The 27,714-nt window shown below is 45.5% G+C and overlaps 2 protein-coding genes across 4 annotated transcripts; one reads left to right on the plus strand and one right to left on the minus strand.

The window, feature by feature from the left end:
• Positions 1-2,447: 2,447 nt before the first annotated feature.
• Positions 2,448-27,707, minus strand: PRPF4 (pre-mRNA processing factor 4). 3 transcript variants are annotated; one of them, XM_015076015.3, is made up of 14 exons: positions 27,550-27,683; positions 26,620-26,800; positions 25,389-25,575; positions 21,802-21,889; positions 21,202-21,281; positions 20,936-21,029; positions 20,364-20,458; positions 18,907-18,965; positions 17,857-17,980; positions 16,162-16,251; positions 13,383-13,505; positions 13,165-13,272; positions 12,956-13,074; positions 2,448-12,437 (listed from the first exon to the last, which is right to left on the minus strand). In XM_015076015.3, exons 1-14 carry the CDS (start codon positions 27,574-27,576, stop codon positions 12,244-12,246), a joined length of 1,569 nt encoding a protein of 522 aa, XP_014931501.1. In that variant the 5' UTR covers positions 27,577-27,683; the 3' UTR covers positions 2,448-12,243. The 3 variants fall into 3 exon arrangements, with proteins under 3 accessions (XP_014931501.1, XP_014931510.1, XP_026890667.1); XM_015076024.3 differs by having other exon boundaries at positions 11,223-12,437; positions 26,620-26,797; positions 27,550-27,707; XM_027034866.2 differs by lacking the exons at positions 21,202-21,281; positions 21,802-21,889; positions 25,389-25,575; positions 26,620-26,800; positions 27,550-27,683 and having other exon boundaries at positions 11,223-12,437; positions 18,907-19,004; positions 20,936-20,980.
• On the plus strand, positions 7,511-9,160 carry RNF183 (ring finger protein 183). Its single transcript, XM_053204775.1, has one exon. It carries the CDS (start codon positions 7,511-7,513, stop codon positions 8,081-8,083), a length of 573 nt encoding a protein of 190 aa, XP_053060750.1. The 3' UTR covers positions 8,084-9,160.
• Positions 27,708-27,714: the final 7 nt, after the last annotated feature.

Here is a 27,714-nt window from a genome sequence, read left to right on the forward strand (position 1 = left end):
CGAGGCTTAGAGAAGACTGTTTGCTCTTCTCGACTGCTAGTGAGTAGAGTCTGGATTCTGAGCAAGGACTTGACCCTGAGCCAGACATCTGACTTGATTGACGCAGTCTCTTCACGTTTAGCTTAAATAATCGCCCCTGATTGTTTTTCTGTTGCATGATTTGCCTTTTCCTTAATATTTTGCAAGAGCCCCTTGTATTTCGGTTTGTAGGGGCCCAGGGCGGGGGGGGGGGGGGTAGTTATCTGGGCTGAGGGACAAGTGGCTTCAGAGATATCCTGCCTTCCCTCCAAGTAAGGTTGGGCAGGAGTCAAGGCTGAACAGTCATTTGTGGCAGGAAATCAAGACAGAGCAGAGGTCTGCAAGGGTGAGGGACTTTGACCCCCTCAGAGAAAAAGCTAGAGTGACTCACAGGCGGAAGAGAAAACCAAAGCTCCCAGGCTGTCCCCTGTGAGCGCCGAAAGTCCAAAGTCATCAGAAGGAGGACAAAAACCAGAGCCTGGTCAGGAGCTGCCAGAGACCCATGCAAATGAGGCCTGCCCCCCACTGCCTGGAAACCAGGCCGAGGGAAGTTAGAGCACAGAGCACACGCTGCAGGGTCCGCACTGGGGACAGGAGGAGGAGGCGGAGGGGACTCTGAGGAAGCAGGTAAGGAGCCAGAGAGGGGCATGGAGGGGCGGGTGGGACACAGGGTCCCAGAGCCCTGAGAGGCAGTGCCATCGGCCAACGTGAACGCTGCGGCCTGGGAGGAAAGGGCTCCTGGGACCATCTTTCAAGCTCAGCCCTTCTTCAGCTGTGAAGTCTTAAGCCACTTGACATTCTTTTTTTCTTTCTTTCTTTTTCAAGCCACTTCGCATTCTGAGCCTTGGCGTCCCTACCTATAAAATGGGTATAAAACTATCGTACTAATTTGGGGTGCCTGGGTGGCCCAGTCAGTTAAGTGTCCCAGTCTTGATTTCAGCTCTGGTCATGACCTCAGTCATGAGATCGAGCCCCAAGTCGGGCTCTGCTCTGGGTGTGGAGCCTGCTTAAGATTCTCTCTCTCTCGGGGCGCCTGGGTGGCTCAGTCGGTTGAGTGTCTGACTTCGGCTCAGGTCATGATCTCGCTGTTTGTGAGTTTGAGCCCCGCGTCGGGCTCTGTGCTGAAGGCTCAGAGCCTGGAGTCTGCTTTGGAGTCTGTCTTCCTCTCTCTCTGCCCCTTCCCTGCTCACTATCTGTTCGCTGTCTCTCAAAAATGAATAAACGTTAAAAAAAAAAAAAAAAAAAGCTTCTCTCTCTCTCTCCCTCCGCTCCTCCCCTGTGCGTGTGCGAGCGTGAGTGCATGCGCATGGTCTCTCTCTCTCTCAAAAATAAATAAACAGTAAAAAAGGAAGGAAAGGAGGTAGGGAGGAAGGAAGGAAAGGAGGAAGAAAGAAAACTATCATGCTAACTATACTGAGCCCCTGCTGTGCTTTGCTGGGCACATGATAGTTATTATCCCTTTCTCACAAGGCAAGCCTCAAAGGCGGGATTATTAGCCTATTTTACAAAGAAAAATGAAGCTCAGAGAGCATAAGCCATTTACCTAAGACCACACAGCAAATAAGTCTGGTTCCAAAGCCCATACACTTTCAACTCCCGATCCTGCTTCCTTTCACAGGGTGGTTTTAAAGAATCAAATGGCCTTAATCAGATGGAAAAAAGTTGTAAAAGACCATCATAAAATCGAGATGTGAGTTGCTACACTTAGATCCTAGCCAGGACCGAGACCCTTCGTAAGCTGTGAAGTCCTGTAAAAATGCTAGTTCTTAACTCTCTCCTCTTGAGGGCAAAAACTTCGGGGTGACACTACAGGCAGTATCTGGCTGACTTGGTCACAGACCACGGTGATGCCTTTGGGGTGCTGTCTAGGACTTACTGCAGCTGAGATGTTCTGCCTTGGGGGTGGACACACCGACACAGGGCCGGAATCTGTCCTAGAGAGGCTGGCCTCTGACCTGCTGATCCTGGAACAACAGTGGATGTCTGAGGGGACCCTGGCAGATAAGGGCCCAGGCGCTCATGCGACAGTAATCATTCCTACTCTTGAATGGTCTCTTACGGCTTTGGCCATGGAACTTCAGAAAAAATAGGTCTGCTTTGGGGGCACGGGAGAGATCGTTAAGGGTGGTAATATAAGTTCATTGTACTGTATTGTAGTAAAGTTAGAGTTTTCAGACGAGAGGGCGCCCAGGTGGCTCAGTTAACCATCTGACTTCAGCTCAGGTCATGACCTTACAGTCTGCGAGTTCAAGTCTCGCATCGGGTGAGCTCGTGCCCTGCTTCAGGCGAACACGAGCCCCAGGTGAGCCGCATTTCTGTCTCTCTCTCTCTCTGCCCCTCCCTCAGTTGCTCCCTCTCAAAAAAAAAAAAGAATTTTCAGATGAATTAAAAAAAAATTTTTTAATGTTTATTTTTGAAAGAGAGAGAGAGAGAGAGAGAGAGAGAGAGAGAATGTAAATGGGGGAGGGATCGAGAGAGAGGGAGACACAGAATCCAGAGCAGGATCCAGGCTCTGAGCTGACAGCACGAACCATGAGATCATGACCCGAGCAGAAGTCAGCCGCTTAACCGACTGAGCCACCCAGATGCCCCTCAGATGAGAGAATTTAAGACAAAACAAAAAAACACCTATAATCTTACTCCCAGAGATAACCATTGTTGACATTTTGGTGTTTGTTTTTCCAGACAATTCTTCCACTGCATACATATATTGGATATACGGTCATGATAGGATTTTATTACTCTTTTTGCTTAATGGCATCACAAACATTTCCACATTAATAGATGTTTTATCACATCATTTTAAAGGCTGCAAAGTGTCTCTTCACGGGGATAGAGCAGAATATCTTTAATTGACGTCCCACTATTGAATGAGTAAGCAGTTTTCCATACTAGGCTGTTAGAGCTGTGCTTCTATGGGCATCTCTACAGTCAAGCCTTAGCAGAAGTCCTTGATTATGTCCATGGGACAGATGCCCAGTGGGGTAACTTCTGAATCAAGGCCATGTGCCTTCTTTTTTTATTATTGAGAGAGAGAGAGACAGACAGGCAGAGCACAAGCTGGGGAGGGGCAGAGAGAGAGAGGGAGACACAGAATCTGAAGCAGGCTCCAGGCTCTGAGCTGTGAGCACAGAGCCCAACAAGGAGCTTGAACTCACGGACCCCAAGATCATGACTTGAGGCAAAGTCAGACGCTTAACTGACTGAGCCACCCAGGTGCCCCAAGGCCATGTACATTTTAAGGCTTTGATAAGTACTAAAGGTCTGCTTCATACACACTCTGGAATTCGGAGCCCCTCAAAGCTCAACACAGAACCTTTTTCATGGCGAGGCTTGACCTTTCTCTCAAATCCATTTGCAGGGATAATGCCAACCGCCTCCTACGTAGTCTTTGCCGGATGCCAGGCTCTAAGAGCCTTCTCTTCTGACGTACTACTTTCAGCCTCCTTTTCCGAAGAAGACATTGAGGGGGCACCTGGGTAGTGCAGTCGGCTAAGCAGCTGACTCTTGATCTTGGCTCAGGTCATGATCTTTTGGTTTGGGAGTTCGAGCCCTGACTGGGGCTCTGCGCTGACAGCGTGGAGCCTGCTCGGGATTCTCTTTCATTCTCTCTCTCTGCCCCTACCTCGCTTGTGCTCTCTCTCTTTCTAAAATAAATAAGCATTAAAAAAAAAAAGATATTGAAACACAGGTGAAGCAATTCAACTGGGATCACAGCCCTAATAAGCAGCACATCTGGAGTCATGAGCCTGAACAACACGGTTCCAGAATCTACGCTGTCCGCTGCTTTTTGGAAAGTGCCTTTGATTTCATCTCCACAGATAGTTCTTTCTTCATCCCTTTGACCTTCTCTGCCATGGCCTGGTCTACATCAAGTGCCACCACCCCAGCCTGGTGATAAAGTCCCTCATGGTCTTGCATTTCTACTGTCCTTTTCAGTCTGTTGTCTGCTCTGCAGCTGGAATGCTGTTTTTTTTTCTTCTTCTCATTTATTTTTTTTTAGAGAGAGAGACAGCAAGCAGGGAAGGGGCAGAGAGAGAGGGAGACACAGAACCGGAAACAGGCTCCAGGCTCTGAGCTGTCAGCACAGAGCCCGATGTGGGGCTCGAACTCACAGACCGTGAGATCATGACCTGAGCTGTAGTCGGCCGCCCACCGACTGAGCCAGCCAGGCGCCCCTTCTTATTTTTAAAAATATTTTATTTTTAAGCAACTTTTACACCCAACATGGAGCCCGAATCCACAACCCAGAGATCGACCTTCTACTGACCGAGCCAGCCAGGCACCCCTGCAACAGTGATTTTAAAATGGAAATTGGAAAAAAAATAACAAAATGGAAATAGGATGAACCCCCCCTCCCCCATCCCTCCAAACGAAATTCAGATTAGCTCCCCAGGGCCTGAGGCTTTCCCTCTGGCTTATCCTGAGCCATTTTCCTGCTCCAGCTCCACCCACTACACTCAGCCACCTCCTTTCACTTCCTGAATCTGGCAGAGGCTTTTCTCACCTTGGGGCTTTGTACTCATTGTTCCCATGGCCCCGGAGTGTTCTTCCTCCCCGCTGCGCGGCTGGTTTCTTGTCCTTCAGACTCAGCTTTCATACCACCTCTTTGAAGAAACCTTCCCCCGGTGGTTTCCTAGGGAGCCTGTTCCCTGAACCCATTTTCCTTTCTGTCCTTTATAGCGTGCAGTAAAATGGTAGGTTTAGTCATTGCCCACTACTCATTAGTCAGCTTTTTCCCTCCTAGCACTCTAAATGCCCTGAGGTCAAAGCCACGCCTCTTTCATTCATCATTTCCCCAGTGCCACGCTCCGGGGCACGCGCAGTGAGGGCTCAATAACTGTAGGGGCGCCTGGGTGGCTCAGTCAGTTAAGCCCCCCACTTCGGTTCAGGTCATGATCTCGTGATTCGTGAGTTCGGGCCCCACATCAGGCTCTCTGCTGTCAGTGCGGGGCCGGCTTCAGATCCTCTGTCCTCCTCCCTCTCTGCACCTCCCCCACCTGCGCTCTCTCTCTCTCAAAAATGAAATAAACATTACATGACTTAGTAACTGTAGAATGGATGAATGGTCCACAGGGGAAGGCATTATCCTTGGTAAACTCTCCCGGCTTCGGCCAGGACTGTTCCATCCCCTTTCTGCATACCTTTGTTTCCTCTTCCCTGCGCGGAGCAGTGACAGAAGAGAGAACACCAGGAAGCTATGGACAAGAGAGTGTAAGCAGGTTTTGCTTCAGGTCTCAACTCGGGGCAGATGGTGTCATGTGAGGCGCACAAGGGAGACTTGGTTCCCCCAAGCCCCGTGCGTGGTTCTCGGATTGCCACGAGAGACTCCTGGTGCGAGGAATCCCCGGGCCAGATGCAAACACTTACTATGTAGTTAACAATATGCACCCGGCAGGTGAACTGATGGATGAGTGTTGTCTTTAAGCAGCAGCATAGTGGTGAGCTGGAAGCTCTAGTGTCACCACTGGGTGACACCACTGACGAGCCGGGAGACCTTGGGTGAGAGTCACTTCTTGTTTCCCGTCTGCAAAGTGAGTGGTTAGGATGGAGAAATGGTTCTTAAACTTTTTCTTCCCCTCAGCAGCTCCACTCAGCTTATTCAAGCGATCGATATGGGAAAAGCCAGGTGTTTCTGGTTGAAATGGGGAAGCGGGGCTGGAACTGTCCTCCTTCTTGGCTCCCCCTTTTAAGTCCCCAAGGGTGGAGCGATGGCCGGCCTTTGGACTCTAAGATCTCAGTGGTCAGTGCCTGCCAGGCTGGTTGTCTGTGTTCTAAGAACAAAGATGGCAGCAAGACTTGCATGGTTGCAGCTACTTGGGCACATTAAATGATCAGCAAAGGGGGCGTCTTGGGGTGCATGAGTGGCTCAGTCGGTCAGGTGTCCGACTTCAGCTCGGGTCATGATCTCACGGTTCGAGTTCAAGCCCCACATTGGGCTCACTGCTGTCAGCACAGAATCCGCTTCGGATCCTCTGTCCCTCTGTCTCTGCTCTCTGCCTCTCCCTTGCTGGTGCATGCTCTCTCAAAAATAAACATCAAAAAAAAAAAAAAGAAAAAAAGAAAAAGGGGGCACCTGGCTGGCTCAGGAGGAGGCGCACACGACTCTTGATCTTGGGTTGTGAGTTTGAACCTCACATTGGGTGTAGAGATTACTTAAAACAAAACAAAAACAAAAAACTTAAAAAAAAAAAAAATGATCAGAGAGGGACCAGAGAGGATGTGCAGAGATTTTGGACTGTGTAGCAGGTGAACATCGTAGCAGCCAAAGGACAGGGGAGGCAGCCCCTTTGTGTGTGGAGGAGGCTTTGGCCACTTTAGGAAAGAAATGGGGGCCCGGGAGAGAAGCAGCCCAGAGGCTCACTTACCCCCTCCACAATCTAGAAAAAGGAAATTGCCACCCCTCCCTTCCCAGGTCTTGGATCCCAGGTCTTGAAGAGACCGCCCACAATCTTGCAGACGCTTGGCTTCCACGGTTGGCTGTGTGCCACGCCCTGGGGGAACTCTGGTCCCCCACCTCCCCACTCCGCCACCCAGGCGGCTCCGTGGCCTTTGCCGCGGGCAGGTGTGCTCAGGAGGCCGCAGCCCGGGCCCCCTGGCAGCTCCAGGTGCTGTGTGTGCTGCCATGGAGACGGGCCCGGGGGTTGGCGGCTGCTGGAGAGAAGGCCGTCTCCCGAAGCTTTGTGGATTCAGGAGAGGGAGAGACCGGAGCCTCAGGTCCTTCAGGTAGTCTGCCCGACCTAGTGCCAAGGAAGCCCAGGTGGGTGCCCTGGGGTTTCCCGGGACAGAGGGAGGGAGGAGGAGCCAGGAGAGGCCAAGTATTGGGAGGAGGCTCTGGAAGGGCTGATCTGGGGACCTGGGTGTCTCTAAGCTTCCAGGTCAAGGGGAAAAGCCTTGCCAGGGCCCCCCTTGCCGGGCCAGTGCAGTGCCCTGCGCAGACTGGGCAAATGGGCTCTGGAGGGTTGGCCCGATAGCCCAGTGGGAGGAGGGAAAGAGGGCCTGGCATTTGTCCCCAGAGAGACAGACCGGGGGATTCACAAAGGCCATCTCTGCACACACCAGTCAGGGATTTGAGGCCACAGGGAAGGAAGTATTTGCCCTGTAACACAAACCACTGACTGGTTCCCCTCCCTCTTCCTGGAGTCTGAGGAGCCAAGGGTGATCACATGGAACACAAGGAGTACTCTATCCGTGTCCAGAGCCAGGGTGCAGTCTCCTCCAGGGGCAGCTTGTTAACAGTGGGGTGGCTCAGGCCTTTGCCCTGATAGAAGGCATGCTGCAGGAGCCCTGGACTTTGCAGCTTAGGAACTGGGTGGTCTGGAACAAATTGCTGAGTTTTTCATCTGTGAAATGTGGGTGACAGTATCTTTCAACAGCACACAGACTCCTTGCCTAGGGCCAGGCACAAGGATGGGCTCAATGGGTGTCCCTTTGCTCCTTTGCCCTTTCTGCCAGGACATTCCTACTAGGCCTCGCGGTGTCCGATCTGAGGATGGCCGAGCAGCAGGGCCGGGAGCCTGAGTGCCCTGTCTGCTGGAACCCCTTCAACAACACGTTCCACACCCCCAAAGTGCTGGACTGTTGTCACTCCTTCTGCGTGGAATGCCTGGCCCACCTCAGCCTGGTGACTCCAGCCCGGCGCCGGTTGCTCTGCCCCCTCTGTCGCCAGCCCACGGTGCTGGCCTCTGGGCAGCCTGTCACGGACTTGCCCACGGATACTGCCGTGCTCACCCTGCTTCGCCTGGAGCCCCACCATGTCATCCTGGAAGGCCACCAGCTCTGTCTCAAGGACCAGCCTAAGAGCCGCTACTTCCTGCGCCAGCCCCGGGTTTACACGCTGGACCTAGGCCCTGAGCCCGGGGGCCAAACTGGGCCCCCCCAGGACGCAGGCCCTTCCCCCAGGTCTCTGCCCATTCCCGTCCCCAGCCACTACTCTCTGAGGGAGTGTTTCCGCAACCCTCAGTTCCGGATCTTTGCTTACCTGATGGCTGTCATCCTCAGTGTCACCCTGTTGCTCATCTTCTCCGTCTTTTGGACTAAGCAGTTCCTTTGGGGTGTGGGATGAGCGTTGCTTCTGGACAAGGAACCAAGTCTCTCCTGACTGCTGCTGGGGATGGGGACCTCAGAGCCTCATTTGGGGTTGTCTTCCTTTGTAGTATTGTTCCTTTTTGCAATCCGGAGATCAGTAAGGCCAGGTGTTTGCTTCTGGGAACAGTCCTATAATGGGAATATTTGAAACCGAAAAGGCTGGGAAAAGGTGTGAAGAGACCCCTGGGTGTGAGCCATGGGCCAAGAAGGGCAGAGAAGCAGACCTGGGACAAAGAGCTACATGGCAAGTTGTGCTCAAGGGCTGGATGATGGTATCCGGGAGCTCGACCAGCCCAGAAAGTGCATTTCTCACTGGAGTTGCTCCCAACTCGGTTCACATTTGTTTGTTATATCTTGCTACAATTTTGGAAAGTGAGCCTCAATTCTGTGAGCAAAGGCGTGTGCCTTCTTTCAGTTTTCTCTTTAGAAGTCCTGCCACCTGCAGTCACGAACTCATGCACTGACTCATTCAATAACCACTTGGTCGATGTGGTGTCAGAACTAGGGGAAGGGAAGGATAGGATATCCATGGGTCACAGAGAGCCTCTACCAGCAAGGACGGCATGTTTCCTCAGCTGCTTGTACAGGACAACCTCTTGTCGGTGTGTGGCTTCTGGAGTGTTGAGAGTAAAGGTGATCAAAAGAAATCTGCGATTTGGAGAAAAGGTTTTTATTCCTCCAGGTAGGTGCAGAGGCCCTAATTAAGCCTGGATGCTGGACAGAGCTGACTCCCCTGCTCCAGGCAGTTGACCTCAAGAGGTAGGGCAGAAGCCCTGGATAGAGGGCTCCATCCCAGGCCATGCAGACAGAGATGCTAGTTTTCATTTCATGGGACTTAATCCCAGTACCAAGGCAAACTAGATGCGTAGGTGGTTTAACTCTAAATTGCCACCTAGGCAGTATCTAAAACTGTTTCTTCTTCCCCAGTTTTAATATTGTCCAGTGGCCCACAGTTCTGGAACAATCTCAAAGTGGTTAAAACACCATTACAATTATGAAAAGACAACATTTGAGGGGTATTTTGATTTGTGGAATAAACTTTCAGAGTCAGAAACTGAGTTGGTATTATTTGTTCTAAATAAAGTTTTGTGCTTAACAGAACTAGCTTCTATAAATTAAGGGATGTTTGCATACAAGATATTCCAAAATAGCCAAGACCTGTATTTTGTGTTCAGTAAAATCAAATGGTGTTAAGGGCCAAGGTGAAAATTCTCCATTACAAAATGGGAAAGCCACTACATAACCCACCAGGGGACTAGCACCTACCTCTCCATTCGTGCCATCAAAGATAATTGCACTGAAGCTGGGACTCAACCTCTCCCCACTGACTTCATTTCTTTACACGTCCTTGCTCCTTAACCTTGTGACAGGTAAATCAGGCAGTGATCTCCCGTGTTCTCTGAGTCATGAGAAAAGGGACAGGAGCTGGTGGGGGGCAGAAGCCCAGAGCGACTGCTCTGCACTGGAGCTTACTGCTCCGAGTGAGGGAAGCCTCATCCCTATTTTACAGATGAAACTGAGGCTCCGCAAGTTTAGCTACCTAGTTCAAGGTAGCCCAGCTAGTTAAGTGGTGAAGCCTTTTAGTCAAAATAGCATTGCAGCGGCTCTTGCGGTGGCTGATAGACCATCCACATAAGGAAAAATGTAGATCTGAGTTTTTTGGGTAGGGAGGGGTATATTTAACATGAGGGCGTCTTCTATTTTCACACTCAGTAGTTCTAAACTTGGGGCACGCAGAAATGTTTGGAAGCATTTTGCTAGTCCAACGAAGGGGGTGGGTTGTGCTTCTGGCTTTTAGCACTCCGCAGGTCAGGGATGCTAAGGCTCGCTGCAATGCTTAAGAAAGTTCTACACAACAAGATATCTACCCCAAGACAGTTTCCTGTCGACACTATAGGTGCTTCATTAGTTCATGAGGCAGAAGTGGTGAAATTACCGTAATTCCCTTTGGCATGAAGTCAGACGCAGAGATGCAGCGACTCATCAAAAGAGAGGTATAAAGGGTAGAGTGGCTAAAATGTGTACAGGAAATAGGCCACGCTGACCAGACTGGTCACTCTGTCCGGCCGGCGGTGCCAACAGACTCAATAGCCCTATGAAAGCTCTTCATAAGGTCACAGAAGACAGGCCAGGCTCCACCACTCACCGATGGGGTAACCTTGAGCAAGTTACTTCTCTGAGCTTCAGCTCTATCAAAGGAGAATAATTCAGAAGATTGGGAGGATTAAATGAGGTGTCTGAACATGCCTAGCACAGTCTCTAGGCAGTAAGTTAGGTCCTTTAAGTGGTGGCTCTCATATTTATCTCACCGTTATTATGAAATGCTACATTTGGTTTATGCTCCTCAGCTGTTTCCTTACAATGTTTCCAAAGCACAAATGTATATTCCACAAGGTAACTGTTTTGCCAAAGGCTTACGTGAAAATGTGCTCACCCAACTGCTACCTCTACATCTCTTGGAACAACCAAAAAAAAAAAAAAAAAGTTTAATGGAACTAATAGTAAAATTCAAATTTGAAAAACGAAAAACCTTTGTTAACACACTATATCCAAATTGCATGCTAAAACACTAACGTTCACTATTAGTTCATGCATGCACACTACAAAAGTAGTAACAAAGAATTATTTTTCGTGGCCAACTATGGAGGAAACTAGAGCCCATTAATACTTAAATAATAGTGAAATGCCAAGTGCCCAAGAGGGGGTAGAGCTGGTAATTCAGAAGCTTAACAGGTACTCAAAAGATGCAACTATCTGGTTAGAATTAAAATTAAATGAAACAGAATATTTAGCTATATCATCACACACAGTTTGCCAAGCAGAGTTAGACAAAGCCACTGTCAAGCTCTCTGGAACTGCAAATGAAAGTGTCTTCAACATTTAAGGAAAAGCCATCATAGAAGCCCTTCTCAAATGCCTTTCTTCTTCCCAATTCCTGTATTTTGTGAGAATGGACCGTGTCCTCCCAGTGCTCAGTGTCCGGACATCTGGGATGGACAGAGGTGAAGGTAACCACTGCAGGACCAAGGAGCACGAATGACAGAGTCCAGACATGCCTCACCGCTAGTCGCCCACAGTCCAACAGTCTCTACGAAAAACTATAAGGAGACTGGAACTGGAATAAGCCATATTTAATATCATCCATTGTATCTCAAACCAAAAACAACAACAAAAAAAGGGGGGGGGGGCTTCTATGGACCGATGGCTGCGATTCAGAAAATGCTTAACGATACAAAATAAGTTTTTAAAGGACAGTTTTTCTGACAGAATTTTACTCTGTAGCAAGTGTGTAATAAAGAAAAAAAAGAAAAGGTTTATGTTCAGGAATGCCCACTAGGGTTTTTTCCAGTCACCTGGAAACACAGGGTGCGTCCTCTAACCAACACAGAGGAGGTGGCACAACACAGACTTCACGTTTGCATCCTACAAGTTTCACCGCATCTTGACACGATGGCCTAGCTTTGGGCTGACACGAAGGATGCCAAACTTCAGAGCAAAATGGAGGATATTTTCTGACAGGGCCAATGTTCAGTTCTGAGCTTCCTGTTGCAGTGAGCATCCCATTTGAACTCAACAGGAAGAGGTAAAATCTTCTTTGCTGCATCGCTCTGAACACAGCTGTGGTCTACCTCTTCATCTCCCTTCTCAAGGTAGAGGAAAGGTTCCCACTGTCAGGCATCGGTTAACCGGTGTGTGGTGAGAAGTGCCTCTTAAGTTGAGGGCTTCCAGACTACGGGCCAGCCACCTTGCTCTGTGGGTCACATGTAGTCCTGAAGCATGTACCATGTAATGGAAAGCCAAGTTTCAAAATTAAAAATGGAGCCAGTCACAATCCTGAGTGCTGTGAAGGAGGCAACAAGGCATTCAAACAAAAGATTAACAAAAACAATGTCTACGCAGTCCATGGCAGGGCTTGAAGATGAAAATTAAAATTTCAACTATGAAATGGGTCCATCAACACCCAGAGACTTGGCTGCCTACCTGGAGCGGAGGGAGGCCTGGAGATCCAATTCTTTAGAGGGTCTACACACGATAACTGGCAAAAAACGTGATAGGACAAAAAATATCAATCCCTTTCTTTTGAAAATGGTTCTTAAGGAAGAGCTTGAGGTTAGAGTCCTTTTTCCACGGTCCTGCCTATTCAGCCATCCAGAGCTTGAAGGTCCTGTCATAAGAGCAAGTGGCTATGAGCTGCCCATCGGAAGAAATGTCTAGGCCCATCACTTTGCCTTCATGGCCAGCCAAAGTCTTCAGTGGGGACCAGCCTGGGTGTGTCCAGATCTTGGCTGTGTTGTCGTAAGCACCAGTAAGCAAGAAATTCCCATGGATAGCTTTAAGAGAAAAGGGGAGCTGCTTGAGGAATTCACGTATCAAAAGAGCAAAGAAAATAAAAGCACAAAAATCTGCTAGAACACATGATTTTGAAAAAGAAGGGATTTCCCCATTTGGAAAAGTCCAACATTCTCATCTACATTCCTATAAGGCCTCCAGGAAAAAGGGACTACAAGCAGACTTAGGGAAACAAGTAACATTATTAAGTTCTTCTGGCTTTTTCCCTGATAATCTGTTCACAGTAATATTAAGGATTCAGTGCTTACAACTTTCATGGAAAAAAAAAATGACTCAAAGCATTTATGAAAGTCTTCTTTACTTCCTGAAACAAGAAGCAAGCTGTGCCAGAGCTGTGTCTGAAAAACGCTACGGTGAAAGAAATTAGAATTTGCTCCTTCTTCACCAGAGGCACACTTCCTCTCCTGTCACACTTCCGAGTGAAGCCAAAGCCTAGCCTGCACTCCGTGAAGTATAATCTGCCTGTCCTGTGAACGGGCAAACCGGGAGGAAAACTTACGCTCAAACTTGACACCGGTCACTAAGTTCTGATGGGCGGGGATGGTATAGACACAGCGCCGCTGCCGGAGGTCCCACACTTTGCAGGTGTTGTCACCGCTGCCGGTTGCAATGTGGTAGCTGTGGATCAGGTGTAGTATCGAAGTCAGAAACAAAGATACATTCTGACCAATAACCCTTCCCACCCGTCATTCAATGAGTTTATTTTACCCATTGGGGGAGAAATTTATTCCATAGATTTCCTTCAGGTGGCCTTCTAGGAACATGATACACCGTCCTGTACGCAGGTCCCAAACACGACCAAACGCATCCAGTCCCCTGACAAAAGAATTTATAAATGAACACTCTGAATCCATTTCTCCGTGGAAGCAAGCATACGTAAGAGGCGAACCACTGAGCTGCCCCTGGCTATGTGGAAGAGGGCTTACCCAGTGCCAGCCAAAGAGCCATCCTGATGGAAGGCGATGTCATACACGCCCATGCTGTGGCCTTCCTGATGCAGGATCTCCTCTTGAGCCTCTAAATCCCATAAGCGCCATGAGCGGTCATAGCTACAAAAAAAATTAATTAGAAATTAACTAGCAGATAATCAGTTCCTACAATGTGTTAAAAACACTTGTAACTTAAATTATGCTTCTGAAACTACTTGTATAACCGTATTAACAAGAAATTCTTTTCTGGTATAAACAATACCTCAACAACTACGCATATCTGTCTTGAGTGCTAACTGGGAAACCATGGACTTCCTAGTAACTTACTCCAGTGGCTATTTTAAGAATACAATTTCCTAAGAATGGCCCAGCAAAGGCTGTTGCCTTCTTTCTTTCTCAGTTCAACTGTTAAGTTTTTTTACTCACTGACTATTTGTTGGGCCTTCAACTGATGCTGGGGAGACAAAGAACAATAAGCAAATAGATCAATGCAACAGATGAGAAAGTATAGGAAGAGACCTACACGTTTTTGGTCAAAGATATATTCAAATGAGACCACTAAAACCATTTCAATAGGGAAAACAAAGTCTCTTTAATAAATGCAACTAGGGGGCACCTGGATGGCTCAGCTGGTGGAGCACGTGACTCAGTCTCAGGGTCATGAGTTCAAGACCCACGTTGGGGTAGAGATTACTTAAACAAACGTAAAAAGCAAAAAATGAAAAACACCTTAAACAACAAAAACATGTTCGTATAAAACACTATATGAGAATGTTCATGACACCTTTATTCTGAGTGATCCAAACCTGGAAAAAGCCCAAATGTCCTTCAGTAAGACAACGGATAAGTAAACTATGGCAGAGTCACACAACTGAATACTCCTCAGCAATAAAAAGAAACTTCTGGGGCAGCTGGATGGCTCAGTCAGTTAAGCATCCGACTTCAGCTCAGGTCATGATCTAGCAGTTTGTGGGTTCGAGCCCCACACTGGGCTCTGTGCTGGCAGCTCAGAGCCTGGAGCCTGCTTCAGATTCTGTGTCTCCCTTTCTCTGCCCGTCCCCTATTAATGCTGTCTCTGGTCTCTGTCTCTCTTTCAAAAATAAACAAACATTAAAAAAAAAAATTAAAAAAAAAAAAAGGAAACACGCAACATAAATGAATCTTAAAAACATTATACTGACTAAAAGAAGCCAGCCACAAACGAATTCATAAAGTATGAACAGACAGAATTAATTTACAGCAATAGAAATCAGATCAGTGGTTGCTCTGGAAGGGGGAGTCCATTGGGAAGGGACATGAAGGAACTTTCTAGGGTGATGGAAATATTCTATTAAAAGGAATGTGGGTTACATGAGTGCATGAAAATAAGTCCATTCTATTACATGTAAATTACATCTCAATTAAAAAGTTCTTTAACACATTCTGCCCTCAATGAACTTACAGAACCAGAAAAGGAAACCAATTTGCACTCTTTTAACAAAGATTTTATTTTTTTTTTGAAAAAATTTTTAATGTTTATTTTAGAGACAGAGAGTGCTTGTGTGCACAAGCCAGAGAGAGGCAGAGAGAGAGGGAGACACAGAATCCAAAGCAGGCTCCAGGCTCGGAGCTGCCAGCACAGAGCCCGATACAGGGCTCACAAACTGTGACATCATGACCTGAGCTGAAGTCGGATGCTTAACCGACTAAGCCACCCAGACGGCTCTAAAGATTTTATTTATTTATTTTTTTTTAATTTTTTTTTCAACGTTTATTTATTTTTGGGACAGAGAGAGACAAAGCATGAACGGGGGAGGGGCAGAGAGAGAGGGAGACACAGAATCGGAAACAGGCTCCAGGCTCTGAGCCATCAGCCCAGAGCCTGACGCGGGGCTTGAACTCACGGACCGCGAGATCGTGACCTGGCTGAAGTCGGACGCTTAACCGACTGCGCCACCCAGGCGCCCCTAAAGATTTTATTTTTAAGTAATCTTTGCACCCAACATGGGCCTTGAACTTATAAATCAGAGATCAAGAGTCACATGTTCTACTGCCTGAGCCAGCCAGGTACTCCAGAAAGGGAGACTGATTTGTAAGCAGAGAGATTACAATACAACGTGTGGCAGAAACAAAACAAAACATTGGTAAAGAGAATATGGGGCACCTAAATGGCTCAGCTGGTTGAGCGTCCAACTCGATTTTGGCTCAGGTCATGACGCCAGGGTCATGGGATTGGGCCCTGCATCGGGCTCCACGATGAGCATGGAGCCTGCTTTAGATTCTCTCTGCCCCTCCCCGACCCCCTTAAAAAAGAAAAAAAGTGAAAGTTCTAGTTTTCTGGCAATTAGTGACTGAAATTTCTGATTAACTGCAATTTAAAAGCAAATACACTTGGGGGCACCTGGGTGGCTCAGTTGGTTAAGCACCCAACTTTGGCTCAGGTCATGATCTTGAGGTTTATGGGTTTGAGCCCTGTGTCAGGCTCTGTGCTGACAGCTCAGAGCCTGAAGCCCACTTAGGGTTCGGGGTCTCTCTCTCTCTCTCTCTCTCTGCCCCTACCCTGCTCCTGCTATGTCTCTAAAATAAATAAACATTAAAAAAAAAAAAAAAAAACTAAAGAAAAAAATAAAAGCAAATACACTTGGCAATAACTTTATAACACTCTTTTCGGATTTTGAGTCATTGCAGTCCAAGAAAATCCTACTTGAAGATTTCTGTTCTTAAAATTTACTTGGCAGTTAGTCGTAAAGGTTAACAACATGCCATGGGCCTGTATGAACAGAACAGGATGGCTTACCAAGTGGTGCCCAAGAAACGTCCTGATGGATGCCACATTACACGGGCCACACGTACTGTATGGCCTTCAATATCTGCCACTGGTTCATCACTGAAAAAGAAACAAATACAAGTGAGTGAGCTATTTTATAGTCATAAATGTTCATTGAATTTGTTAACTGTTGTGACCGATGTACCCATTCTGTATGATTTAAGAGACTATGTAACTAAACTCATAGTTTATTAAAAATGCAGGGCTTTTTTTTTTTTTTTTAATTTAAGGAACAATTTATGTTACTTTCCCAAGTTTTAAAAGATTTGGGACTATTTCATGTGCTTACAAGGCAAAACTGCCCAAAGTATTTCGATAAACAACTCTCTATCTTTCTATATCTCAATTCACTGTGATAATCAATTCTTTAATTTTTAAATGTTTATTTGTTTTTGAGAGAGAGACACAGTGAAAGAGGAGGGGCAGAGAGCCTGATGCGGGGCTCCAACTCATGAACTGTGAGATCGTGACCTGAGCTTAAGTCAGATGCCCAACCAACTGAGCCACCCAGGTGCCCCGATAATCAACTCTTAATGCTGTTCTCATTTACGATTAGAGAAAAATAAAAGATAATTCAGCCTGACAAGCAAAATAGTCTCCTTACACCAAAGGAGTATTAAGATTCTAGAAAGAAAACATACTTTGATAGAGATATGAAGCTACAGAAATCAAACAGTTTTGGTGCAAGTGGATTACACATAAATTTTCCTCAAACTTTAGCTTTTTGAAGGATCCACATGAAAAAAGGAACTCCTAAATAGACGCTTAGTTTCGTTTTGGTAACCATTAAATTCTCCTCCCCAGTAATCACAGAAAAAAAGTTCTGAAACACCAGTGAAAGGAAATAAACACAAACCCTAAGGAGGGCAATTAAAAAGGGAACTTTGTCAATGTGCATACATAGAGCTAACCAAAGCCCTAGGGGAACAAATATTGCTAAGTGATATGAAGCCAATTAAAACTTGCTCTGCTCATAAGACAGACCCTATCTGGCAAAGGATGGAGAAACTAATTAGCCCTCTACAGAAACCTGGAATTAAAGTCTCATGTGCTTTCCCAAAGAAAAAAAAAAAAAAACAACTAAGCAACTGAATTCAGATTTCTTTTAGCCAGCAAAGTGCTTTCAAGAATTTTTTGGAATACAACCATCATAAGCATGTTAAAAACAACAACAACATCAACTGTTATAACGGGAGAATACAGGCTAGGCAAAGGAGGAAGCAGTTGGGAGGAGACATCAGTTCCTTGGCAAGACTGTCAGACAGAACTTTACTTTCCTCTCCCCTGTGCCCATCTGCTAGGAACCAATGTGCTGCCAAGAATATTATCTTTAGTCAATCTACCAAATGGTGCATTTCTCCAATGTCAATGTATTGCATAGGAGGTGCAAATATATCTTTCCAGAATAACTGGAGTGGGAAAACAATGGCCACTATGTTAGAGGCAAAAATCGAGGTCCAAAGTTAACAAATAAGAAAAACCGGACCCCAACGCCTTTGGTGAGAACAGGTCTAAGAAAGAAATCCTACATTCCACATTCACACCAAGCTCCCTGGACTCTCAAGATCATCTCTGGAGTTAAATGCCAGATTTTCAGGTCCCAAGGACCAACCAAGCAATTATTTACCTTAGTGACTGCAGCATGGACAGAACAGTAATATTTACCTGTCAAGGCTCCAAAGCTTCACAGAACCATCAGCAGCACAAGACGCCAGATTGACATCTTTCTGGTCCAAGGAGACAGTGGATTTTGGATGGAATACAATTGCTCCTACGTTTGTGTTATGGCCTGAAGGGGTGTAAGAGATGAAAGTTAAAGGGTCCCCACTCGTTTTTTGTTTTTTTTTTTTAATTTATTCCCCTCCCTTCCCAGAAGCGGGTCCCTACTCCTTATAATTTATGTGTGAAAACAGACTATGATGAGTAACACAGACAAGTATTAGAGAACATGTGGACAGATAAGGGTAGTAAAGTGACTATTCAACTATTAAAAAAAAAACTGTTTTAACTTAAATCAATATTTAAATTACAAGGGTGCCTGGGTGGCTCAGTTGGTTGAGCGTCTGACTCTTGGTTTCAGCTCAGGTCATGATCTCAGTTGAGTTTGAACCCTGTTCTGGGCTCTGCACTGGCAGAGTGGAGTCTGCTTGGGATTCTGTCTTCATCCCCCTCTGCCCTTCCCCCACTCATGCTCTTTCTCAAAATAAAAGATAAACTTAAAACAAAACATTTAAATTACATTAAAAGAAGCAAAACAAAGGGGCACCTGGGTGGCTCAGTCGGTCAAGTGTCCAACTCTTGATTTCAGCTCAGGTCATGATCTCAGGGTTTCCTGAGTTCGAGCCCCATATCGGGCTCCATGCTGACAATGCAGAGACTGCTTCAGATTCTCTCTGCTCCCTCACCCTCACACTGCCTCTCTCTCAAAATAAATAAACTTAAAATAAAAAAGGTGCAAAACACAAACAACCTTTATTTATTTGGTCTAGAGACTGTACAATGCCAGAGTGGGGTTGTACACAAGAGAATAGTGGTTTGTGTATAAGGTCATTATGTTCCCACCTTGTGGTCAGAGAAAACCAAACCCTGTCAATTCAAATCAAAAATTAATCTTGTGTGCACTGGGTCTGAGTGTCAGGCAGAGTATTAGTTTCACTGTCTGAAGAGGGTTCACGCTGGGAAAACGAGTGACATATAAACAAGATTCTAACTCACCTCGGAGAGTGTGAAGGAGGTTGCAATCGGGAACAGACCAGAGCTTGCAAAGCCCACTCCTATCAAATACAAAGGAAAGCATCTCAGCCAGGGTTGGTCTGGGAAGGAAAAGGTACCTTGGTAACATTCCTAAAGCACAATCTCTTCTCACCCCCAAAAAACTTTACAGTGGCACACAGAAAAAGAAAGCTTATCGTTTGATGGTTTACAGAAGGAAGCTATATGCACGTCTCACGCAACCCGAGGCGTCTACAGGACTGTAGTTAATATAGCACAAGCTATTCTCCTCAACATCTAGAGTGATCGGTGAGGAAAAATAGGACAAATTAAACTATCCAACAGTAATATTAATAATCATACTAACTCCTTAAATATGAAGAGCACTTTACTACTTACAAAGTCCCTAAAATTTTTTAAAAAGACTTTATTTCAGAAAATTTCCAACAAATTACTTTTATTCCTATCATCTCGGTGATCCTTATAATAGACCTGTGAGGTACATAATGCGGGAATGATCATTTCTACTTCTTTTTTTTTTTTCAACGTTTTTTATTTATTTTTGGGACAGAGAGAGACAGAGCATGAACGGGGGAGGGGCAGAGAGAGAGGGAGACACAGAATCGGAAACAGGCTCCAGGCTCCGAGCCATCAGCCCAGAGCCTGACGCAGGGCTCGAACTCACGGACCGCGAGATCGTGACCTGGCTGAAGTCGGACGCTTAACCGACTGCGCCACCCAGGCGCCCCTGATCATTTCTACTTCTAAGGAAGGTAGCGGAGGCTTGGAGAGGCGGGGGGATTTGTTTAGGTCCTTCGCTTTCTCCTGAACCAGGCTCAATTTCTATCTAGTCAAGTAGTTCCTGTGCATGCAAAGTAAGGAAGTTTCTCTTCTCACTTGATGGCCATGTCCCAGGAAAATAACTGAACCACTAAATAGAACAACAAAATTATCACATCCTAAGGGCTTTCTGCATATGTGGCAATAACTAGAAAACAACAACAACAAACAGTAATTCGTGTTTACTGAGTCCTTACCACATAAGGCGCACTACTAAGGTAAAATGGTTTACAACGTTATCTCATCCTCCTTTACACATAAGGCAACTGAAGCTTACAGAGTACCTTGCCTGGGCTATCTAATTTAAAAAGAAAAGCTATACTGAGGTGTGGATACTGGTCAGTCTATAAATCCACTATTTATCTGCTCCAAAATGCTAGCATCAAGAGCATGACTGACGTGTCATGGATCTCTGGTGTCCCTTGTGAACAGGCAGAAGTATTATACCCAGACTATCTTGTATAATATAAGGGGAAAGTACGGGCATCTCTAGTTTGGTACGATCATGAGAAGCAGAGGAAAAGGACACAGAAATGAGCACCTAAGAAAAAGGCTGATCCCCCACCCCCCCGAACCTATCCTCCATTTAGGAAAAAATATCACGGTAAAATGGGACTTACCAACAAGCTGTGGCCAGCATTTTGGAATTAGGACTAAAGTGGCAGTAGGAGATAGGCCGATCATCCCCAATCTGACTGCAGAAATTATTCAAAGACTTAAAAAAAAAAAAAAAAAAAAAAAAAAAAAAAGACAAACAGTAATCATTAATAGGCTGATCCAAGAGTTTTTTGGTTTTTCCACAATAAAAAAAACAACTTTCTGGTTTTAGCCACCCTCCCACCCCCACAAGATTCTTTTACACTTTTGTTGTTAGGAGATACTTATGTTAACGAATGGAGTTAAGGCTCACCTGGAACTCACATGCTGTCTTTTACACTAGCAGTATCACTAGTTTCTGTGTCAGCTCAACACACCCAGGAAAACCATAGAGAGAGCTAAAGTACAGCTTTGACATATTCAAGGGGAACTGAAGTGTAGACCCACAGGCCTCTGTTAAGTCCTAATTACAGGAGGTTCCTGCCACCTTAACTGCCACAGTTGCCTGTACCTTCCAAGAGGCAGGCCGAAGTAGGAAATTTAATGTGTAGTTAAGAGCCCTTAATATATTAGACAATCACTGAGAGCATCTTACCCGGAGAGATTTGTGCAGCTCTTGCATCTGGGAGGTCCTCGTTGTCTCTGGAATCTCTTTATGGAGACGGGCCTCTTCTAAGCGTTTCATTGCCCTGTGACACAGAAACATTACTGTGAACAGACAGACTGGAAACAAAGGTCCACACAAGTATTCCAACCATCAGTTTCATTTAAGAACCACCAGTCTTTATAAAACAGATCATCACTGCTTAAGAGAAAACAAGAAAAAATACGCTTCTTTCTCCTTCTAGAGGCTCTCTGTACCTTGGCAGCGAATAATTAGCAATCCACAGTCTAGCAACCTTCAGGCTGTTCGGTCCTTCATGGTACCAGGTTTGTTGATACTGAAATTTAAATTAAGAGCAGAAATGTTAAGTCTGAAGCATTCCTGCTCCTCATAGCTGTCAGTTCTCTATTGTAACTGTCTAGAAAAAAGGTGAATTAGTTCAGTCATAGGATGAAATCAGGTGTGTGTGCTTTTTACTGCGTGTGTGTTTTAAAGTAGGCTCCATGCCCAATGTGGGGCCTGAACTCACAAACCTGAGATCAAGAGTCATATGCTCCACCGAATGAACCAGCCAGGTGCCCCTCTACTGTGTTTTTATGAACTCTTATTGGATGGCTTCCGGTTCCTTGTTAGAAGTTACACTAGGAATGCTATGGTTTTTTCCATGTGTTGAAACCTACCTACCTTCATTTATACCCACACAGGAACCACAAACTATGGTCAACAACTATTCCTGAATGGTAGAATCCTCAAAACTTCCCTTCCCTCTAGCAAAGCAAATCCTGAAAACAGAAAATGAGAGAACTAACCCCTCATTTCCTTCATTTTATTACTGTGACGCCAAAGACATATTTTACCTCTTCTTTAGACTTCTTAGATTTCTCATCATCTTTTTTGGTCTTTTTTAAGGCATCAGTACCAACCACTGAGAGGATATTTCTCAACCTGTAACAAAAAAGATCAGAATTTTAAATGGAGTTGAGATAAAGCTAGGAAAAATGTATCTAAGAAGGGAGAAAGCTTGCCCTACTCTCTCCATTTAAGGCAATGTTAAGAGTCATATCATGCCTAAACTTCCAGCATGATTTTTCTTTTTTTAAGTTTATTCATTTTTTTGGTAATCTCTAGATCCAATGTGAGACTCGAACTCACGACCGCAAGAACCAAGAGTCACATGCTCTACCAAATGAGCCACCCAGGCATCCCTCTAGTGTGATTTCTTCTACTCGGTCTTCTTTATTTAGAGATTGCTTAAATTGGACTATAAGCAATTAGTTTTCAGTTTAGAGTCAACGAGCCCCAACACTGCTACCACTTGGTCTGTGAAGACAGCCAACCTTTGCTCCACGCCACAATGTGCTGGATTATGCACTGAGGTGCTAAGTGTACAAAAACGACTAAATAGCAGTTCTTCATTCCAAGTAGCATAATCCTGGGGGTTGGGAACGGGGGTGGAGAAGGGAGAAGGTGGATGGACAGAAAGTAACAGGGAACCACAATACGTTACAATAAGTATTGACAGTGGTAAGTGCTGGGCACTGAGGGGAAACAAAAGAAATACCTAACCTAGGCTTGAAGGGAAAATCAGGGATGGTTTCAGAGAGGTGTTCCCTACACTGAGTCCTCAATTAGTAAGGTCGACAGGTCAAGAATGGGAAAGGACAACTGAAGCTGAGGGTTCAACAAATGCAAAGGTCTGGAGACAGCAAAACATGTTGAACTTGGAATCACAAATAGTTCACTGGAGCACCGAGTGCCAGAAAAGGGCTGGTGAAAGCTAGGGCTACAAACAGAAGTAGGGGCCCGGTCACAAAGAGCTCCTCATGCCATGGTAAAGACGGTTTACCTTTGAGAAAGATCCCTGGGGAAGTAGAGAGAATGGACTGAAGAGGGAATAATAAAGGCAGGGAAATCAGTCTACTATTTAGGAATCCCCAGAGTCTTAATGGTGGTCTGAATTAAGACAGAGGCAGTAGGGACTCGAGACATTCACCTAAGGGTCGCCATAGTAAGACTTTGCTGTTGGTTGGAAGATAAACAAACAACACTAAAAGTATACCCTTTGTAAATGCTGTTGAGAGAGTAACATTCTATGAGAGGTAATAAAGAAGGGGCTTACTTTATAAGGGGTCAGGTGATAAAAGTCTTCTTTGAGAAGGTGGCATTTATGCTGAAACCAAAAGAATAAAAAGGCTTTAAAAGGCAAGAGAGGGGAGGGGTGCCTGGGTGGCTCAGTTGGTTAAGCATCCAACTTTGGCTCAGGTCCTGATCTCATGGTTTGTGGTTCGAGCCCGACGTCGGGGTCTGTGCTGACAGCTCAGAGCCTGGAGCCTGCTTCAGATTCTGTGTCTCCCTCTCTCTCTGCCCCTCAATGCTCCCACTCTGTCTCTCTCTCAAAAGTGAACAAACATTTAAAAAAAAAAAAAGGCAAAAAGAAAAATTAAGTGGAAAACCAGAAAAAGAGTTTGAGTATTCCAGGAAGACCCTTAAGGCTACTAAGTCTATTAAATTGGGGAAGAGAGGCACAAAAGATTAAAGAGTATGATCCACAGTTTTTTTTACTCCATGTTGTTGTTTTTAATGTTTATTTATTTTGAGTGAGACAGAGTGAGAGAGACAGAGGAAAGACAGGGAGAGAGAGGGTGTGGGGAGAGAGAGGGAGAGGGAGAAATGTCTCAAGCAGGCTCCACGCTCAGTCAGGAGCCTGATGTAGGGCTCAATCCCATGACCCTGGGATCATGACCTGAGATGAAATCAAGAGTCAGATGCTTAACTGAGCCACACAAGCACCCCTACTCTATGTTTAATAAGACACTGTTGGATTTTAAGCAAGCAATACCACAAGTCTGGGACTATTACAATCATCTAGGTGTGAAAGCAATGAAGGTAGAGAAAAGAGGAGGTACATTTGGGCACAAATCTAGAACAGACTAGATTTTGCTGACAGATTACAAAGGAGGTAAGGCAACTGAAAACTGTGAATGGTAATGTTATTTAAAAGGAGAATAAGAGAAGGGAGGGAAACAGATGAGTTTGATTTATACATGTCCAGTTTGAAGTACCTACAGAATATCTAGGCTACAAATAGGGACCTGGGAGTCCTCAGAATATACGTGGTAAACAATGCCACGGGAGTGGATCTCATCGCCCAGGATGAATGTAGAATCAAGACAAAGAACTGCAGTATATAAAGGTTAGGCAGGGGAAAAAAAGAGGCTTAGAAGAATTAGCCAGAGAAATAGGAGAAAAATTAGGATTTGGTTTATGAAAGGGAGTGTTTCAAAGAGGGAGTAGCTGACAGTATACCCGGGCTATTCTTAGTAAAGATAAATTAGTGACCTTAATAAAGAGCAATTTCAATGTGGCAGTGGTCGGTTTGTTGATGAATAAATGAGGGGTAAGGGCCCAAAGAAAGTAAATGCAGTAAGTGAGGAGTAGCTGAGCCTCAAGGAAAAGGAGACGGGGGCGGGGGGGGGGGGGGGGGCGGGGCAGGCTGTCATCCATGCTTCAGAGGAGCTCATCATACCCAGGGCTCATGGCTCAGTTCTCCTAGTGCCAGAGGTAGGCAAGCGGTGACACAGAGCACCTCCTCCAACACTGTGCTCTGGTAGAGAAAGCACTGACTGGTCCCCTCCCCAAGTTCCACTCTTCTGAAGTACCGTTTGCACCCCGCCCCCACTAGGACAACCAGCCCCCTCCCATCTGGGAGCTGCCTTTTCTGTCTGTCCTTTAGCCCTTCCTGGCCCCCAGCTACCTGCCCAGAGCTGCCCCCTCTTCTCCGCTCCTCCCACCTTGTGGCCAGCCAGCCTGGTTTTGTAAGATACTGGGATGGTACACAGTGTTGTTGTTGTTTTTTTTCCCCTTGTTATTTAAACAGGCCCAACATTATTGGTTCTATTTAATGGACACGAGATAATGGGAGAGGTTTAGTGACTAAATGCACAGACCATGCAAACCAGGAAAAAAAAATGATGAAAGGGAGAGATGGGACAGTGGAAAGACAAGGGAGGTCCTCATAACTGTGTATGACTAGCCTGTCACTAAGAGACTCTGTGACCTTAAAATCACAAGAGGAACATCATCTGAAGAATAACCTTTCAATAATAACCAAAAAGTACTTATCGTTATGTTTTATGTCACTGACAAAGAAAGAGTGTTGTCTAAATGTTCCAAGTTCGACAACAAATATTTACCCAACTCAAAATTCCATACTGGGGAAGGGGGGTTCATATATTAACACCATATTCATAGTTTAGAAAAAAAAATTAGTAATGGAGTAAAAAACTGGCCTACTTAGATCATGGGCTACACTATATAAAAACAACTAAGATATTTTATTAACATTACCTAAGACGTTCTATCAAAGTTTTACTACAAATATCAACTGAAATTGGAAAGTAGAACCTTGTGATTAAAGATGAGGGTAAAAATTTAGAAAGGGCACCTTTCTCTTCTTTCAGCCGGACCCTCTCCAAAGAGTGTGATGGGCTCCCCCAAGGCTCTAAGGCAAGCCTTGACCTCTGAGTCATCAGTGGAAACATTGATTTGCCGGGCTCGCTTTCTTCTCTCAAACTCGGCTAATACTTCAGCCTGTCGTTCACTGATGTGCTCTTCAATTTCAAACACCTCTCCTATAAAAAGAACAGGCAATATCAGCATAATCACCAGATCTTCTTCAAATAGGAGAAAAAATGTCTTACAATTGGAGTCTGTGTATACCTCTAGGAACTAATCTAGTACATAAATTCATAGTTTACTGTTTCTCAGTTTATTAGATTGTGTCAAACACAAAAAACTAAATGGCACAGCTTTAAAAGGCAGGAAAATTGGGGGGGCCTGCGTGGTCAAGTCGGTTGAGTTGTCTGACTCTTGATTTTGGCTCAGGTCATGATCCCGGGGTTGTGGGATCAAGCCCTATGTCGGGCACCGCACTGAGTGTGGAGCCTGCTTGGGATTCTTTCTTTCCCTCCTTCCCTCTGACCCCTCCCCTGCTCGTGCACTCACTCTCTCTCTCAAAAATAAAAAATAAAAACAATCTGTACATCACAATTTCATTTATGAAAAAAATTACAAATTTTTACAGCTTTATTAAATTATTGAAAAACCCAGTTAATAAGGATTACAACATTTTCTACTTCACACATTTCTAGTTTCATTTCTTTCAAAATAAAAATAACTATGAGTTTTGTGACTTAAAACATATTTCATTGACTGCGAAAACTGGAGAACTAAAAGGAGAGAATGGTACAAACCACAGTAGCTTCAAATCAATGCCAGAACTATGTTAGATCTTCAGAAGACAAATGGAATCAATTTGAATCCAAACACATACTTATTAGGGGTGTATGGGTCAGTTAAGCTTGCAACTCAGGTTTACTTTCTGCCTAGGTTCATGAGTTTGAGTCCCACATCGGGCTCTGTGCTGAACAGGGCCCCACCCACTCGAGTTCTCTCTCTCAAAATAAATAAACTTCAATATACACTGAATAAATTCCTGGTAAAATTACTAACAAGTGAATGGGAGAAAAACTGTATAAAAGGTTTTAAGAAAAAGTCTCTCTGGATGTTGCTAACTGGGGTAGGCAAAGGATGGCCTTATAAAGATGCAAATTTAATTGAGAATTTTTTGACATTATAAAACAAAAATAATGAGGGACTCACAATTTGCATCTTACCAGAGGTTATGTTAATATTTCCTGCTTCAATTCCAGCTTTAAGTCCTTCTTTTCCCAAAATCCCAGACTCTCCTTTGGCCAGACGCTCCCTCTCCTTCTCTTCCAAACTTCCGTAATAGATATGTGGTTTCTTCACAACAGGAGCAACTAAGTCATCAGGTGCCTTAGTTTTGGTTGCCTGCTAAATCAAAGACCTGGATTAACTTAAGGCTCAGTCTTAGCAATTCACAAGGCTTCCCCCAAAGGATGGAGCTTCAATCCTATTTCCTCCCCAAAGGACAAGCTGGACACCAGTTAAGGTATCTTCACTGATTGGGTGGGGCGGGGAGGGGGGGGTGTCTCTTAATCACTTAAGTTTTGCAGATAGGAAGAGGCTGGAAAAACTAGTGAATTACTTTTGTTAATTTTTCTATCAAAGGTTTGCTTTGGCACATGTTTACATCATTCGCTGGCAATCTCTTCTTGGGTTTTATGAAACACCCGAGGCTTCGGCTCATCCCAGGGGAAAGAAAGGATAACAAATAACCAACGCAATTATTAAGGGGGAACAAGTTAGTTACCGGCCTACACATTTCAAACGTTTTCAGTCGTAAGGCAACGGACATGAAGTTTGAAGGCCTTATTACAATTAAGAAGTCTGACACAGACATACATCTGGGGCACAACACTACTCCCTTTCAGAGCTCCGTTTTTGGACCAGTCGGAAGAGGTATTTGCCGTTAGGGGCTGTAGTGAGAGATGCAAATCAACTAAAACACAGGCAAGCACTCAGAGATCAGGAAAACGCTGCAGCGCTAAGGCAGGACCGAGTCTCGCAGCCTTTCACCCCAGTCCTCCACCGCCTTAGCCCGTTCCCGAGCGGCCCCAACCCCCAAGAACACCCTCCCAGCCCCCTTCGCGCTTCTTGCCGGAGTGAGCTGACATCCGTACCGTGGAGGAGGCTCGTGAGGAAGCCATGCTGAGCTCTGGAGCCGCGAAACCCCAGCCGAAGCCGAGATCTGCGTTTCAGACCGTCCACCGCGCGCCCAGCAAAGCGGAAGTACGTCACCGACCGGAAGTGGGCCGGGGGCCGACGCAGCGTCCTGGGTGACGGGT

The sequence above is a fragment of the Acinonyx jubatus genome, chromosome D4 (genome assembly GCF_027475565.1).
Source record: "Acinonyx jubatus isolate Ajub_Pintada_27869175 chromosome D4, VMU_Ajub_asm_v1.0, whole genome shotgun sequence".
NCBI classification, from domain to species: domain Eukaryota; kingdom Metazoa; phylum Chordata; class Mammalia; order Carnivora; family Felidae; genus Acinonyx; species Acinonyx jubatus.

What these genes read in the sequence shown, in the direction of transcription:
- RNF183 (XM_053204775.1), top strand. Translation starts at nt 7,511, where the DNA reads ATGGCCGAGCAGCAGGGCCGGGAGCCTGAGTGCCCTGTCTGCTGGAAC.
- PRPF4 (XM_015076015.3), bottom strand. Translation starts at nt 27,576, where the DNA reads ATGGCTTCCTCACGAGCCTCCTCCACG. An exon ending in GCTAATTATTCGCTGCCAAG is followed by an intron (nt 21,030 to 21,201) that starts GTACAGAGAGCC and finishes TCTGTGTCACAG; the next exon opens with GGCAATGAAACGCTTAGAAG. An exon ending in AAGCTTTGGAGCCTTGACAG is followed by an intron (nt 16,252 to 17,856) that starts GTAAATATTACT and finishes TTTCTTTTTCAG; the next exon opens with TGATGAACCAGTGGCAGATA.